This window comes from Larimichthys crocea, chromosome VII (assembly GCF_000972845.2).
Source record: "Larimichthys crocea isolate SSNF chromosome VII, L_crocea_2.0, whole genome shotgun sequence".
Taxonomy (NCBI): domain Eukaryota; kingdom Metazoa; phylum Chordata; class Actinopteri; family Sciaenidae; genus Larimichthys; species Larimichthys crocea.
This window is the reverse complement of record NC_040017.1, coordinates 13,497,651-13,513,882: the sequence shown is the minus strand read 5'-3', so window position 1 is coordinate 13,513,882 and position 16,232 is coordinate 13,497,651. Positions and strand designations below refer to the sequence as shown.

The 16,232-nt window shown below is 39.9% G+C and overlaps 1 protein-coding gene across 4 annotated transcripts in view; it reads right to left on the bottom strand.

Moving 5' to 3' along the window:
- The window catches only part of gria4a (glutamate receptor, ionotropic, AMPA 4a), a 101,889-nt gene that overhangs the window by 3,797 nt on the left and 81,860 nt on the right, over positions 1-16,232 (bottom strand). Inside the window, exons 14-17 of one of the 4 annotated variants that reach the window (XM_027280675.1) lie at positions 15,816-16,014; positions 11,478-11,725; positions 7,791-7,905; positions 3,834-4,081 (exon numbers count right to left, since the gene is read on the bottom strand). In XM_027280675.1, the coding sequence (XP_027136476.1) occupies positions 3,836-4,081; positions 7,791-7,905; positions 11,478-11,725; positions 15,816-16,014 (808 nt within the window). In that variant the 3' untranslated portion in view covers positions 3,834-3,835. Of the gene's footprint in view, positions 1-3,833; positions 4,082-5,840; positions 5,956-7,790; positions 7,906-11,477; positions 11,726-15,815; positions 16,015-16,232 lie in introns of all 4 variants that reach the window. The other 3 variants (XM_027280676.1, XM_019260987.2, XM_019260986.2) reach the window with 3 other exon arrangements.

Below are 16,232 nucleotides of genomic sequence, written 5' to 3'. Positions count from 1 at the left end.
CATGCATGTGCCCGTACACATAGAGTCTGAGGGTGCAATCACACATTAAGGTTAAACAATCCTGCTTTTTGCATTCTCGTCTACTTTGGTTGTTTAAAGATTCACATTACAAAACGCATTGTAGCTTAAGAAAAAACATTTCTCAATTTACATTTTTCTAATGAGAAATTGTTAAAGATGTTTAATTTGCATGTGTTTTTCTTAAGCATTCATCTATCAGGGCCAAAAAGTGCCAAACATTTGGTGGTTCCAGCTTCTCAAACAGTACATTATAATGTAAAATGAATATGTCTGTGTTTTTATTGTTCGGACAAAACAAGCTTTTTTTTTTTTTTTAATTAATGATAAAAAAAGTCATTAGTTGCAGCCCTGAAGAAAACTGTGTTTCGTAAGTAAAGGTCACAGTAAACCTCTACTGCTGAACAAGCTTGTTTTTTTTTAATGAAAACTGAAATCAGTATTTCTTTAGATATTCTTGGTACACTTATTTGTTGGACATCAAAGTTTGAATGGCATTTTCTTTCCCGCTCAAACAAACTCTACCACAGGTTGTCCAGGACTTCATTTGAATGACTTCAAACAGGCTTGGTGTGAATGCACCCCAAACTATACATTCATGTCTCAGTAAAAGGCTACCACACTGTTCAAATGCCACAGTTACAGTTTTACAAAAGGCAAAAGTAAATATAAAAGCAGGCAACAATCAACAAACATGTACATAGTGGACAAGACGATTTGGGTTGTAGACATCTGCATTTCATAGGTGACCATGCATTTCTGGGTTCTGGGTTTCAATAATCTTAAAAATCCAGGTGAGGATTTGAAAGGATAGGATTTGGAAGGTGAGGACTTCGAAAAGACAGAAGGAAAACACAAAGGAGTGATTTTTCTTTCAAGGTTTCAGATTTATAGAGAGGGAGTGACTGACTATATACTGCTCAGAGTAGGGTGACACTTCACACAGAGAGACGACTCTGTGATGCTTCAGTAAAATTTGAACTTGTGCTGCCGGTTCAAAACCTTACACCGCTGACAGCCAAGATGCTTTATTTTCTGACTGAACATGCACTTTGACATGTAACAACTTAATTTTGTTGCTGGTGCTGTGATTTGGACACTTCTTAAAATGTCTCTGCTATAAATGAAGTTTGGCAATCCAAGAGAAAAACTTCTGTAAATGATGCTTTGGTTTTGTCTTCGATTTTAGGAACATAGCAATTTGATGTTGTCTGTGTTGTATCTAGTTGTGAAAATCACTTTTGGAGACATGAATTAGAGGACAATATCTGGAAACATTTAGAACAGTTTACTCTGCAAAACAGCCAACTCTGTTTGGTACTACATTGCCAGAAACATAGACAGAAGTTTATCCCCCTCTTCTTTTTATGTGAGTGTTGTCACGCTGATGTACAGCTCAATTAAAAACTAAAGAGAGAACATGGACTAGAGTAGTCTATAGGAACATCTAAGACAAGAAACCTGTAATTTCTAAGGTGTTTTAGATGATACTATTATAACTTGGAACTAGTTTGGATGATTAAAAAGATATGGCATACATTCAGACTACAGCCATAAAGGGAATTCTGATAACTTCATTTAAACTTGGCACTGTTTGCACAGATAATAGCCAATAATTTGTGTATTACATTTAGCTGTCTTTATGTTTGCATCCTGGGTATTGATCCTGCTAATTATTCCAAGGTGATCATCAAATATGACCTTTTAATCCCACTGAAAAAAGATCATCAAATTGAAGTCAAATGTTTCCTTTCACGTCAGTTAATTGCTCTTTTATGCCATTAAACATGAGTCATGTTTTTACAACAACATCACTAAGTAGCCGTTCTATATGAAGTGTTTCATCAATTATTCCTCTGCATTAACACTAAGTAACTGGGCTGTTTTGAAGTTGTCAGGGCTGGAATAAGTCAGAGTGCCTGTTTGGACCGTCTACAACAGGGGTGCACAACTCCAGTTTATGGATGACATTTTCATGGTTTGGTATATGGAAAGGAAACAGTACGACTAAGATTCTTGATTTGCTATTGGTGAATTAAATTCACGTTTGTACACTAAACACTCTGGTTTACCTGGTTTATATTTTTAATTAAACACCAGGATTATAAGTCAGGATTTGTAAATATTTACTCCAATTATTGGCTAATGATTATTAATTAATAGACAGGAACTATTTGTACATTTTGAAGGGATTGATAATTAAAAAAAACAAAAACAAAAAAAACAACAACAACAACTCACTACCACTAAATCAAATGCAGGTTGGCTAATAATTATCAGCGAAAATTAAAAGCAATTAAAAACGGCTGCTGGCTAAAAAATTCATCCTGCTGTTTCATTTTCTCCCTTAATAACTAAATCTTCCCTGATTGTACATGGTACCTGAATGAACAAGTATTTCGAGGGAATGTTATCAAGCTGTCAAAAGCCTTGGTCTCGCTCTAAATTGGTTTGAATTGGCTCGGTGTATACTGGTTTTAAAACGCTCTTAATAAACAGAGTATTTCATGTACCTTCAAGCTGCAGCTCGCAAAATACTTAACCCACACGTCTTTCTGACATTGCAATGATGCTCGAGGAATTACTAGTCAAGTTCTGCAAATTATGGTGGACATCCACTGACATAAAAGCAACGTCACATTATGGCTGAAAAAGTTTTAGTCGGACACAGATCAGTGATAATTGGTGTCTACACATTAGCTAATTAATTTGTAGCTAGAAGCAGTCACAGATTTTAATGAGGAACACCACAGTTTATGCTCTAAGGATAGTGAAGTGCTAATGTAGGCTGCTGCTGCAACCTTGAAATAGTTTAGCCAAGACAACATCAGAGGAAAATCTTAACAAATGAGTTCTAGGTATTAATATGACTAAACTTGAAACTTTTATAATCTTTAATAACTTAACTTTAATAATACTCATTATTAATGTAACTGATGAATCACTCTTGTTTTGTTGGCGGCAATAAGAATTAGACCAATGTTTTTATGTGCAGTATTGGCTCTATTGATTAGTCAATTGACAGTAAAGTAATTAGAATCTCTTCTGGTATTTGATAAATTGGTCTTTATGTAAGTTACCATAACTTATTATAGTACATCTTCTCAATGTTGAGGATTTGCTGTGCTTCTTTGACTTATGTGACAGTACACTAAATATAGGTGTTTTGATGTTGGTTGGACACAATGAGCAATAATTCACTGAGAATATAATTGTCAGATTAATCGATAATGAAAATAATTGTTAGTTGCAGTTTTAGTATATAAAACGTATTTAATACGAATGCTAGCCACTGAGGATGGAGTTGTGCATCCCTGTTCTATCATTATTTTGTTCACTGTGGGCTAAAATTACAATGCAGGTGCCTAGTCAAGTCATCAGCCAAGAGCATCACCATCACCATCAATGTCATCATCATCATCATCACCATCATCATCAACATCTGCAGCCAAAGACGATGGAACCAAATCTGTAGTCGCACAAATCTAACCCCAAAATCCATCGAGGGGTGAAGTGCTAAAGAATGAAAAATAACTGTAACAAAAGTCAAAACAAATTTAAACAAAAGGAAAAAAAAACAAAAATCAAAGAAAATATTGGGCCAATAAATAAACAAAAACAACTTTCATGAAACATTAAAAGTTACATTGGTTCCACAATGCTTGACCGCATCCTCATCACCACATGAAGAACAACACGGTTGCGTGGGGCTGCTGCTGCGTCAGCCTCTACATCGACAATACAATAATCTACAGCACCACCACCATGATCAACACCACCATTACCCCACCTATATGGGAGCCTCTAAATCCTACCCCTATATCTTGACCCCCTCGGAGCCGTACACGTTGTACCCCTCCCTATAAGTGGCTAGATTCTGGGTGCTGGGGGAGGGGCTGGGGCAGTGGGGGGGGCTAAGGTCCACCTTCATGCGCTTGGCTTCGGCCCGTGACTTGTAGCAGAACTCGACCAGGGCCACCAGCATGGCCAGGCCCAGACCGCCCACAAGGATGTAGAAGACCCCGGCAACGTTGGACAGGCTCAGAGCCTGAGATGACTTGTCCTGGAGAGAGAGGGAGCGCGATGGGAGCGAAGGGACGAGGTGAAGGAAGAGTTGAAGACAGGTGAATGAGGCAGCAGAGGGGAGTAGTTAAAAGAGAGGGAGGTGATAAGAAAAAAGGAAGGGAATAAAGGTGAGGACAAAGGGAAGGGGGGCAGAGTGGGATGATGGTGAGAATTAAAAAGAGGACATGATTAAGGAGAAAAGAAAGTCAGGTGGGATAAGAGGTGGAGGGAAAATTAGAGCGATGGGTGAGTGATGAAGGAAAAAAGGTGAAAGGTGAGAGTGTGGGAAAAGAGGAAAAAGCAGACAGAAAATAGGAAACAGTGGGTTAGAGATAGAAATGGAGCTCGTCAGAGAACAAATACTGCTGTTGCAAATTTACTATTTTATGCCACTGAAATTACTACTAATATTATCATACAATTACATCCTACAACTACTACAGTTAATACTACGATCACTACAAAAGCTACTACATACAGTACTACACATCTCTGACAGTCAGTACAACTACAGAACATAATATACATTTCTACAACTGTAACATAGTTATAGCAAGGCAGCTTGAATCAACATATAATTTAAGTGAAAAAGAGAAAAAACTATCATAGAGCAGGCTGTAATCTGAGCGGTGACTGCAGTTTTAATGAAGTTTAAAGGCTCCAGTAGTCTAAACATCTACAGTAGATCAGCTCCCTAAAAATGTTCCTGTTCAAGAACTACTCTAAAACATAGCAGTGGATGTTTTAACTGGGAAATACAGGATATAAATGATCATTTATGCTAATAGAAATGATGATAACGCTTTATCTCACAGGTCCATTATTTTCTGCCAATTTCGTAGGAGATTTCAGAAAAGAACAATCTTATTTGGCTCTAAATATATGGCAAATTAAGAAAGGGAGTCAGTGGTGAGCTTCTGTGTAGTTGTTGATTTCCAGAGGAGAGACACTGCTCCACTTTAACCCAAGTAATTATTAATTCAGTATTCATTTTTTATTGAAGAACTTTATTTTCCATTTTTGAATGTTCAGAGGACCAGCTGTGCACTGAAGTCTTTATACACTAGTAATTAATTTGTAGGCCTATTAAGCTAAATATTTAATTGCGAGTGTACTAATTGCACTTTGTTTGACTTTTAATTTAGCACCAAATAACAGAGTTCTTTCAGAAAGGTACATAGGATATTATTAAAAGAAAATGCACCTGTAAAATGAAGTGTTAGCACACGTAACTCCAGAATTATGGAGATGATTAGATAGCCTTCTCTGCTCAAATATTAAACTTGAAGGAAAAAAAGCCAATGGTTTCTGACAAGTTGCTAAATGCTAAAGCTAAAGAAACAGTGGTATTCTCATCTGCTGGATGAGTTTCAGGCTAAAGATGGGCTAGGGTATGAGATCAAAGCAAAAACATGAAAGTGAAAATTGGCTGATGACAATCAAAATTTGCGTTCATATTTTTAAGGCTAACTGTAATGAAAATGGGATTGCCACAGATTGCTACAGAAACTGAACAAGACTTAACTTAATTTAATTAATTTAAATTCAGAGTTAATCTGATCCATATTTAAATAAATGTGGTCCACCATTAAAATAGAAGAAGGTAAATGGACAGTTTAGTCTACTGTGGACGTTTTAAGATATGTTCCAGGCTAATTAAGAATATTGCTAAAAACAGTAGTTGCAGTAATCTGGAGCGTATTTAGGATGAGAGTTTCAGGCTAGCGTTTTGTGGGCCGCAGCAGCGTGAGACTGACCTTACTTCCAGAGTCCTTGGGTCCACACTCTCCCTTGTCATACCACCATTTGTTTTTCAGTTTGTCTAAGACGCCTGCTTCGCTCAGTTTCAATACTGCAAGGTTTACCGGGGTTCTTCGCGTGTAAAAATAACATAAATAACATCATAGGTCATGTTATTTTATGTTATTATGGTACTTCACATTTGCATTGCACAGCTCAGTCACATAGAAAAGTACACTTTTGTTCACATCAAGTGACCTAGCATGGATCCCACTGAGTACATGTGTGTATGCTCGTTGAGGAGGGGCTGGGGGGAGCGAGGAGCTAAATGCGAGCTACAGACATATGAGTGGGACCCACCTTTGTCACTCCAGGTAACACATCCATACTGCCTTAGCTGGTCATGTGCTGAAAACTGAAGAGGCAAGTACTGTTAAGCCAGGACTAATGGCGTCAGGGCAGCCCTGTGCTATGACTGGGAGAGTGAGCTGCAGTGAGTCATGTTCTGAATGCGTGATTTTTTGCTGCATCACGCCTCGTTTACCTAATAAATATTTTCACTGCAAGACATCTTCCAGGTCAGGTAGTTGGTTGTTTGATTCCACTACCTTGGCCCAGACTGAAATATCTCAACAACCTATGAATGAAGTAGCATGATTTTTGGTACAGGCATTCCTGGTCCACAGAGGTTGAATCCTTATGACTTTAGTAATCTTCTGATTTTTCAGCTAGTGCCAGCAGCACGTGAAAGCTTTTACATATCCAGTAAAATATCTCAACTTCTACAAGACACATGTACATTCATGGTTCCCAGATGATTAATAACCTAATACTGCCTTAAGCGCCACCATATGGTTGTGGTTTTGAATAAAATATCTGAATTTTAGTATGGCTGATTTGAATTCTTGCTGTGCTGTCATTTTCGAGTGATTGCTCTAGTGTCATCTTCAGCTCAGAGTGTTCATTAGTTTTTTTTTAATTATCTATATTTTTACAAATCAAATTACAACTCTGCTGAAACACAAAGAAGCAATTAATAATAATCTCGGGACCTAAAAGTAACAAAGTAGTAGTATAAATGTGTGAATCTTTAACACAATACAGAGCTGTAGGAACCTTTCTGCTGCTATCAATTATTCATCCTCCCCTCTGCCTCAAGTCAACCTGAGACTAAAAGAATCTGAGAGCTACAATTACACTTGGGTCTCGTTTTTTCCATTAAACATTTTAAAACCAGTTTCATCTGCCATGTATTTGAGAAATAGATTTTCTCTCGAAGGATGATGGGGTTCAATTTGGTGTCTTTCTCTCTTTCTTGCTATTTGACTCTTTCTCCTTCTTTTCTCTCCTCTCCCCAGAGCTGCCACTAGGTGGCGAATATTCCAGTCTTGACAGTAATTGCTGTCTTTCTTTTTCCACCTATCCATCATTGAAACCTCTTTCCATTACCTCACCCTCTGAAAGGACTGTGATCAGTGCCAAAATGGTTATTATCACGAGATGTACTTGATTTATCTTGCCAGGCTTTCACCTGCAAAGGGGACACATTTCCCTGTCCTGATATTGAAAACTTTCTGATGTTTCCACATAAAATAAAATCACATATTGGGTCTCTAAAAGGTACAGTCTAGTATTTTCTTTCAAAAACATCTTTATTTTCTGGAGGTTATTCTCTTTTTGTGTCTCAGCAAGCTCAAGTGTTGTACCTTTGTCACTGTGTCTGAACCTTTTACATAGAAAAGGCACACACCACTGACAACAGATGCAACATTGTGCCTATTTTTGTGGCTGCAGGGTGTCCCAGGAGATTTTAGGGTGTCACTTTTGCCCTCCCTGTTTGCTGCTTGACTCATTCGCAGGGCAGATGCATGTGTTACACTCACAGGACGGGGACCGTCGCGGGCTGCCTAGCCGGTGAGCGGCCCCCGTCCCCCTAGTGGTGGGGTGGGCAGACAGAGAGGGCTAACCTTGGAATCCCCTCCCCCGCTGCCACATTCGCCTTTGTCATACCACCACTTGTTTTTCAATTTGTCCAACAGGCCCTGCTCGTTGAGCTTTAGAACGGCCAGGTTGACCGCGTTTCTTTGAGTAAAAAAAAAAGGAGGGACAGATAAGATAGTTTGGTCAGAGTAGAGGATGGAGGGACAGACAGACAAGATGGACGTGGACCACAGCCAGGAGGGAAACGAGGAGGAGAGGGGGGAGAAATCAGAGGGGTTGAGGGGACAACGGTGGGTTAGTGGGGGAGGATGCACCCTAGATAACACTCTCTCTTACTCTCTTTACCTCTGTTTGTTTCACTTTTAAAAGAGTTTATTCAGATCTGTATCTCTCCTCTATTGCTGTCCTTTACCAGGCTGCACTAACACAGTATGCTCCACAGTGAGTGTCAGATTGATGGTATAAAGTGTTTTAACCAGGTCTCTGCAGCCTGCTGATGGTGCTCTTGTCCCCTCCTGCTGCTCCTCTACCTTTTTACTACTCTGCATGTGTATGCGTGTGTGTGGCTCAAGTTCCCTACAGCACTCCTGCTCACACCCCTGAAGGGATTGACCTCCAAACAAGATTCAGGGACACAGTGCTAAATATTAGGCATTCATGCGGTGTGTGTGTGTGTGTGTGTGTGCACATGTATTCAGCTAGGCTTTTTATATCTATCAAGAAAAGAGCTGTAACTAATTATATTTGTTTATTATCATAATCAACTTGCTGATTATATGAAACCTGCTTGAAATTGGTAAATCAGTCGTCTGTTAAGACAGTTATAATTACTGCCTTGCAGTGCAGTTGAAAACATGGATTTTCTAAAAGGTTTTTGCTTTGTGGAAAGATTCTTAATAAAAGGACGGCATCCTTTTCATGATGCCCAGGTTTGCTTGGTTATCTTTAAATTAGATATATAAATATATATATATTTTTTAACAATAAAGCCTACCTTGTGAATCCTAGCAGCCAACTCTCAGATCTCAGACGTGAGGGCTTCTCCCTGACACTTTCAGTACATCACGCGAAAGACTTCAAAGAATCCATGCACACATGCATGCAACAATAACCGAGCTTTGATGGAAAAATGAAGATGACTAAATGGATTACACATCTTGAAAACATTCAGATCTCTTCAAGTTAATTTTGGTACTGAACTGACATGATCTGAAACCCGTGGCTGACTGCGAGCTAATATGCTTTCAATCCGAGCAGCTATGTTTAAAAACATGTTGTCAGTATCATAAAGTATATGCAACATTAAATTATATTTAGCTGAAACAAAAAAAGAAAGAGACAATCCAGCTTTATGAGACACAGAAAAGTAAAGTGCTACAACATATTTTAATTTCACTAATTATCGATTACCTTAATATTTGCCCTGGTCCCTTACTGTGTGTATTAAATGCGACTGCAGAAGTTGGATGATTTTGTCAGTTTATTCCCTGCACATCCGCACATCCTTCCACCTTTGGTACATCTCTGCTCTTTACAGGTACCTGTAAAAGACTTCCCTGTCGTTCTTTTCTCCTGCCACCACCGTCTGCTGACCACTCTTTTGTTTGTGAGATGCTGTAATCAGACGGGCTGATCTCTACAAAAAGGGCACTGCAGTCACTGTCTGCTTGTTTGTTAGTCTGCCCCTTTGTCTGCACATCTTCCTATCTGGAAGTCTTATCTCATCTCAGAGTGTGTTGGTAAGAGCTGGCTTGTGATTGAAAAAATTGTCAGTTTGGGACCAAGTAGAAAAAGTCAGAGTAGGTTTATAGGTACAGTAAAGATAGTTAAGAGCTTTAAAAAGAGAGAGTGTTCTCTGGGGTGATCTAATCTACAAGCCATGACTAATCTCATCAGCGTAAGAGGTATGGATGAAAACAGTTCAAACATATCTTTGTCAGTCATGATAACAGTCACATCATATTAAAAGTAGCTATACTTCAGAAAGCATACATACGTAACATTCATTTGAATTATCAGGGTTCTGCTCATTGACATCATCAAGTCAAGTTAGAGCTATGATTGATGCACCAAGAGGAGAGGCAGGCTCACGTGACGTGCACACTCCCAGCCACATGTGTGGATCAGGTAGATCTGGTTTCCGCTGATTGGGAGAAGCCAGAGACAACCGTGGATAGTCCCATGAATTTGTTCTGGGTGGGAGGGGGGCTTAAAAAAGGGACCTATCCACCCGCTGTCTGTCGCTTTTCCCTCATAAACGGAAAAACCGTTGTAAATAATAAGGGACAGGGACTGGGGTTTTGAGGGACTTGTTTTCACCACACACAGAGGGAAGTTATAGGACAGAACGTGAGGCTTTGGTGCTGCTTGTGTTTTGCCTTTTCATAAGGCAAATCTGAAATGCTGACAGAGAGAGCGAGAGAAAGCGATGGAGGGAGGGAGGAGAGAGCAAGTGGTCTGGCTTTGCTGAATATACTGTAGTCAATTCCTTTCCCCCAGCAGACAACGTGTCTATACTGCTGTCACAGTCACCCGGAAAATGACTTATTTGCATTGCTAACACACCTGAGCGAAACCTATTGGGACTGCTACTGTAGGCTCAAGTTAACAAGCCAGATAAACAAGCGTCTGCTGAAGGGAAATCAAAACAAAAGGACCAACTTCAGTCACTTCAGTCTCAATCAATTCCTCCAGCTTATGCTCTCTTTATTTAAGTTTTTCTTTAAAATAGACTCATTACTACTTGATCTGAGTTTATTTTTGTCTTGTCCAATTATCGCAAATTTTTCTTTTTAAATGTAGTTTGAGTAGAATTGAAGGACTACTGTTTTCTTGTTTCTCTCATTTGTGAGTTTATGGGAAGTTTTATTATGTTTAGTTTCATGTCCCCCCATTGGTCAGGCCCCTCTGCTTCCTATTTCTCACTTTTTGTGTCCTGTTCATCTATAAATTCCCCCTCATGGCTTTGGACATAGTGGCAGCAGTCTGAGGTTATGCCCCTCCTTGTGGTCATATTCAGTAAAAAAAAATCTTTCCTATAACAATCATAATCATCATCATCATAATCATCATCATCATCATAGTTATCACCATCATGACTACCATCTCTAAGGATGAAAAGGAACAAAGAGACGAGACAGACAAATGGACGGAGTTACCTGTAAGGTGGCCCTGTGGAGAAACAGAGTGATTGAAAGAGGACAGGAAGAGGGGACGTGGGCATTAAGGGACGGACGCATGACAATGACATAGGACTCAGAAATGAAGCTAACAGGCCCTAAATTAACAGAGAGGTGGCAGAGAAGAGTAAGGAAAAGTACAACTGAGAGAAACTGACAAAAAAAGAAAAGAAGAAGCCAGAATGAGAAAGATAGAGGAAAGTAGATGAAACACGTAATATGCATATTTAATACTCATCTATATCGCTGCTGCTGGGTAAAAACCCAAAACTGCTTCTTTGCTTTTGGATTTATAATAATAAATTGTGCAAGTGCCATATTTTTTGTAGTTAATTCAACACTCATGGGAAACAATCCAATATCCAACTGTAATTCAACTCATACATTTCAGTAGGCGAGACATTTTCACCTAGCAGCAGTGACAGGTTTATCTAGGTGTAGTAAAAAAAGGCACAGCAGGGTAGGTGGAATATCGCAGCAATAGTACAGTATCAGCTTTGTTACTGTCTCCCATTGTTACACTATTCCACCCACCTTAACTGTGAGCCTTTTGGAGTCGCAATCCCATATCCTTTGGAGTCCAGGTTCCCCCCGACTTTCATGGTGTCACAAGGCTTCCGCTGCTCCGTGTATTCATTCATAGTGGACTCCAGGAGGAAAGCGTACTTCCCCTTGGACTTGCGGACCCTCGCCACACCCTCTGCTGTGGTTTTGGTGAAGACAGTCGGTTCAGCAGACTTCATATATGACCACATCTTCTCGTATACGGCTATTTTGGATCTCTGCGGTGTGGGAGTGGGAGAGGAGAGAGTGGAGGTTAATTAGGAATGAATTGGCATCATTTTGCGAACATATGAGGCAAGATTTTTTTTTATCACAGATGATGTCCAATGAGGAGAAAACTGCCAAGGGAAGAGAGACCATGTAGACCAGGCTGGTTACATATTTTTACTCTTGAGGAAAAGAGATGACAGATTTAGAGAAAGATGTCATGTCACTTCTAAACCAAATGAGTCTTTGACAGGTATTCATAAGGAAGAAACGTGTGAATGAGTAGGGTACAGTTGCAAAGAACATTTTAGGTTATTTGTGCTATTTCACTGATCCTCAGCGACTAACAATTTGCATTCAAGCCACCCTGTAAAACAGGATTCAAGAAGTTTAACACAACTGTCAGTAGTAGTAGCTCACTACTGTATTTCAGCCTTTCGAATATTCTGTTATTGCACTGTGCACTTACCCATATAAATGATAAAACTGGTGATATTTTGTATTCATAAAGTTGAGACCCCATGAGATAATCAAAATCAAGTAATTCTACAAACAACTACTGCCCATGTTGCCAAGTACCGTATTCCTCTGTGCCATGGACTGTCTGTCCCAAAACTTCTTTATTACCAGGAACATGGCTAGTGTGGTTTACTTTACATACCCTAGCCTGCAAATAAATACTGAACAACTACATGCACATTAATCAGCCACTGAAAATCGTCTCCAACAAATGAACTACTTGCTTGAGTAAACTGAATGCTACAGTATCCAGCTGTGCATTACTGTGCCCTTAAAGACAAACTATACATGCAACCTGTTTAAAAACATTTTTGTCTTCATTACAGCCTCATCATTTAAGAATAGAACGTCACTGTCAACACATTCATGCTCTGGGTCTACCTCTCAACGGCCTTTCGCACCTCACTAGTGCCCGAAGCGTTAGCAGCTTCTTGAACGACAGATTTGATTATTCAAATCAACATGCCATGCTTACTGAGACAAATAGGATGAATCTGAGATGTGAAGATGAGACCCGAGGAGGTGAAAACAATGCACGCTATTCATTATGTTGACACAATGACACTCAATGCTGTTTATTGATTAAGCACAAATGTTTTGTTTTTTTCAATGCATCTACAAAGGCAGTACAGTACTTAGATTGGACTTGTGTGTCAGTGTATGATTTTTACTGCATTTCATTTATTGCTCCAGTTTCTTACGATGTAGAGCAAAACTGCTGAGGCTGATTTTCACTCTTATAGTCCTTGAATGAAATTACACTGCTGATGGAGGGCTGTGTCTTCCATCTTCCATTCTGATCCTGCCATATAATGACATTTATAACCACACTGAAAATGTAACACTACATCTCTTTTGACAAGTCAAACATCAATCTTAATTTAAATGAGTTTATGAATGGAATAGTGGCATACTGATCCGGTTGTGCTTTTCAAAGGACATCAGTCGGGCATGATACAATAGATTGTATTCTATAGTGCATATACCATGCATACATCTGTGTGTATGTGTAGCTCTGTGCACCAGTCTGTATGTGTATGTGTGCATCTGTGTGTGTATGTGTGTGTGTGTGCGGCCTTTGTGTACTCAAGGGTGAAAATAACAAGCACAGGAGTCAAACTGTCATCCTCCACAAGCATCCTGTTTCTTTCTTCTCTTTCTCTCCCGGTGATAAAGTGTTATTCTGTCGCTCCGCAAGCGACTAGCCATGGCTTCAGCCACCGAAACCAGCGCCCGGGGATATGGTGTGTATGTGTGTGTGAGTGTGTTACTAGTGCGTGACGGACACCTATCCCATAATAATGTCACTCAGATCCAAGAGGACCAGTGGGCCCCCTCTCCTCTATCCATCCATTCTACCCTTTCTCTCTCTCTCTCTCTCTCTCTCTCTCTCTCTCTCTCTCTGACTCTCTTTATTCTTTCTCTTTTTATTTCTCTCTCCGTCTACCAAAGTCCATCATAGATAAAAAGAAAACCCTTCTCACCATCCATCACAAGTTTAATCCATCCATTCATCCGTCTGTCTTTTACTTATTTTTCACATTTTCTCTGGCCACAGCAAAAAGTTTTATGTGCTTATGTGCATTGCTTTTGTGCACTCTGTGTATGTCTTTGTAACAGCCTGAGAAAGTGTGTGTGTGAGAGAGAGAGAGAGACAGTGATGATGATGACTGTGCATGTACAAAGCAGTGTCTAGCCTTGGAGGGATGGATGTGTGACAATACGGTGTGACACTTTCCAGATTCTTCAACAATGAGTGAGGCTGTGAAGAAAGAAATGAATGCTGCAAGTCACCTTCAGGCATCCACACTATGGAAAACATTTTTCTGTTGCACAAATCTGGTCTGCGGGAGAAGCGTCGCACACGCTCACACATATGTGGCTGAATATGCATACATGCATGCTTACACACACAAAAATGTACACCCACATGCTCGTAGAAACACACACACACACACACAGATAATTAATGGTGGTGGCGAATCCCCCTCAGCTGTGGGAGAGTAAATTGCTTTTTCACCCTCCACAGATTTCAGCCCGCTCGTTATGTTGATGATGCCAGAGCCGCTCACAGAAGCACAAACTGTCTGCTACAACCTCCACCTCCCCCTCCTCCACGTCTCCAAATGCACACACTAGTGCACACATATTTACAAAGCATAACTGTAAATTGGTATATATATATATTTATACACACACTCACACAATGCATGAGCTCGCAAACAATTCTGAATATCCCTGCAGAGCATGACAATGTGACAGAGCAGATTTGTTTTTGTGCATGTGATGACACTGGTGTTTTGCGCGTGTCGGCAGAAAAATTCTGTCTTCATCAGCATTGTGTGCATTTGTGTGTCTACGTTTGTTTGTGTTTATGAGTACTTATGTAATTGCAATTCACTTGGGTGAATAGGTCAATGGGTGAAGCCACTACAGGTCTCCTCTGGGCCACTTCACCCCACTCTGCTATAATTTCCTGCTCACTATTTTACTGTAACAGCTCCCTGTAGTATATACTGCTCCTGTTCTGACCACCTCTACTTCTCTGCTCTTTACTATTTATTATTATGATCATTACTATTATTAGTACGCCTTTATTTGACTGTGTAGAGAGGTGATTAAATATTGTTTCATTGTAATCATGTTTGAATATTATATATTGTTTCATTGTAATCATGTTTGAGTATTTTAATCAACGGGTATAAAGTCCCACACTGACCCTTTTTCATCTAGTGCTCAGTATCTTCCTCCAAAACCTTGGTGTGAAATTTGATGAATCCTTTTAAGTTTTATGCTCAAATTAGCTGAAAAGTTAAAGCCAGACATTTCAGCTTAACGTCACTTCCAAAATTTAAGCCTCTCTCAATTCAAGATCAGGAGAAAGTCATCCATTTATTCCTCTCCTCCCACCTGGACTATTGTAAATCGGTTTATGCTGTCATTAGTCACTAGTCCTTGTCCCACCTACAGTCAGGGCAGATTTCTGCTGCTCGGCTTTTGTCTGCCTTTATTGAAGCAGACACCTCTCTTATCTGCTTCCTCTTACTGGCTGCCAGTTTATTTCAGAAGTGACTTCATGGTTTTAATGCTTGTTTTTAAAGCTGTGGTCTTCTTGCATTATCTAACCTCTTTTACTGTCATTGGACTTTTCCCCATGCGGATGGATTTGTGGGCTAAACCATCATACTCTACCTGTTGTGTTCTGGTTTTGTCTAATTCATGTACCTAGCTACTAAATCTGTGTCTGGCTCACAATTTATGTTGCAAAAGACTGACACGAAGAAGTTTAATTTGTTTTTTTAGAGAGAGAGAGACAGAGAATGAGCAGTGGTTGAGTGACATAGACAGTGAATGACAGTGAGGGAGCGCCAGCATTGAGAAAGCTGGTTAATCAGCTACAAAAAAGTGTGTTGTGTTAACAGTGAGTCCATCTGGATGAAAATAGCCGTCCTCCAGGTCATTTAGACTTTATGGGCTTTCCCGCAGCATGAACTCAGTAGAAAATTAGCATGACTTAATGCCATAAAAGCCTGAAACCTCTAAAGAAATGAAATAAATGAGCAGAGTGCATTGAGTCCATACCCTGAAGAACTCCTTAGTAGAGCCTGAGTCCAGTGTCCCGTAGGCTATCTCTGTCTGTTTGGCCAAGTCCTCTGCACTCTCTATGGGTGACACCATCCTCTCCACAGTGAGGAAAGCAGCCAGGTTGGCTGTGTAAGAGGAGATGATGATGAGGGTAAAGAACCACCACACGCCTCCAACAATCCGTCCAGACAGAGACCTGGAGAGAGGACAGACGAGGTAGAGAGAAAACAAGGAAGACAGGAGTGAGGAGCAGGAGGTGGAAAGAAGGAGGAGTATTGAGAAAAGCAGGTAAAATAGCAAGATTAAGGATAAATAGAATTGTAGATTAGAAATAAGCACAGGGATGATGATGAACAGAGGGGAAAAATAGAGAAGGAAACACAATTAAGGTTAGCTCATCAGAGATATGCAAAA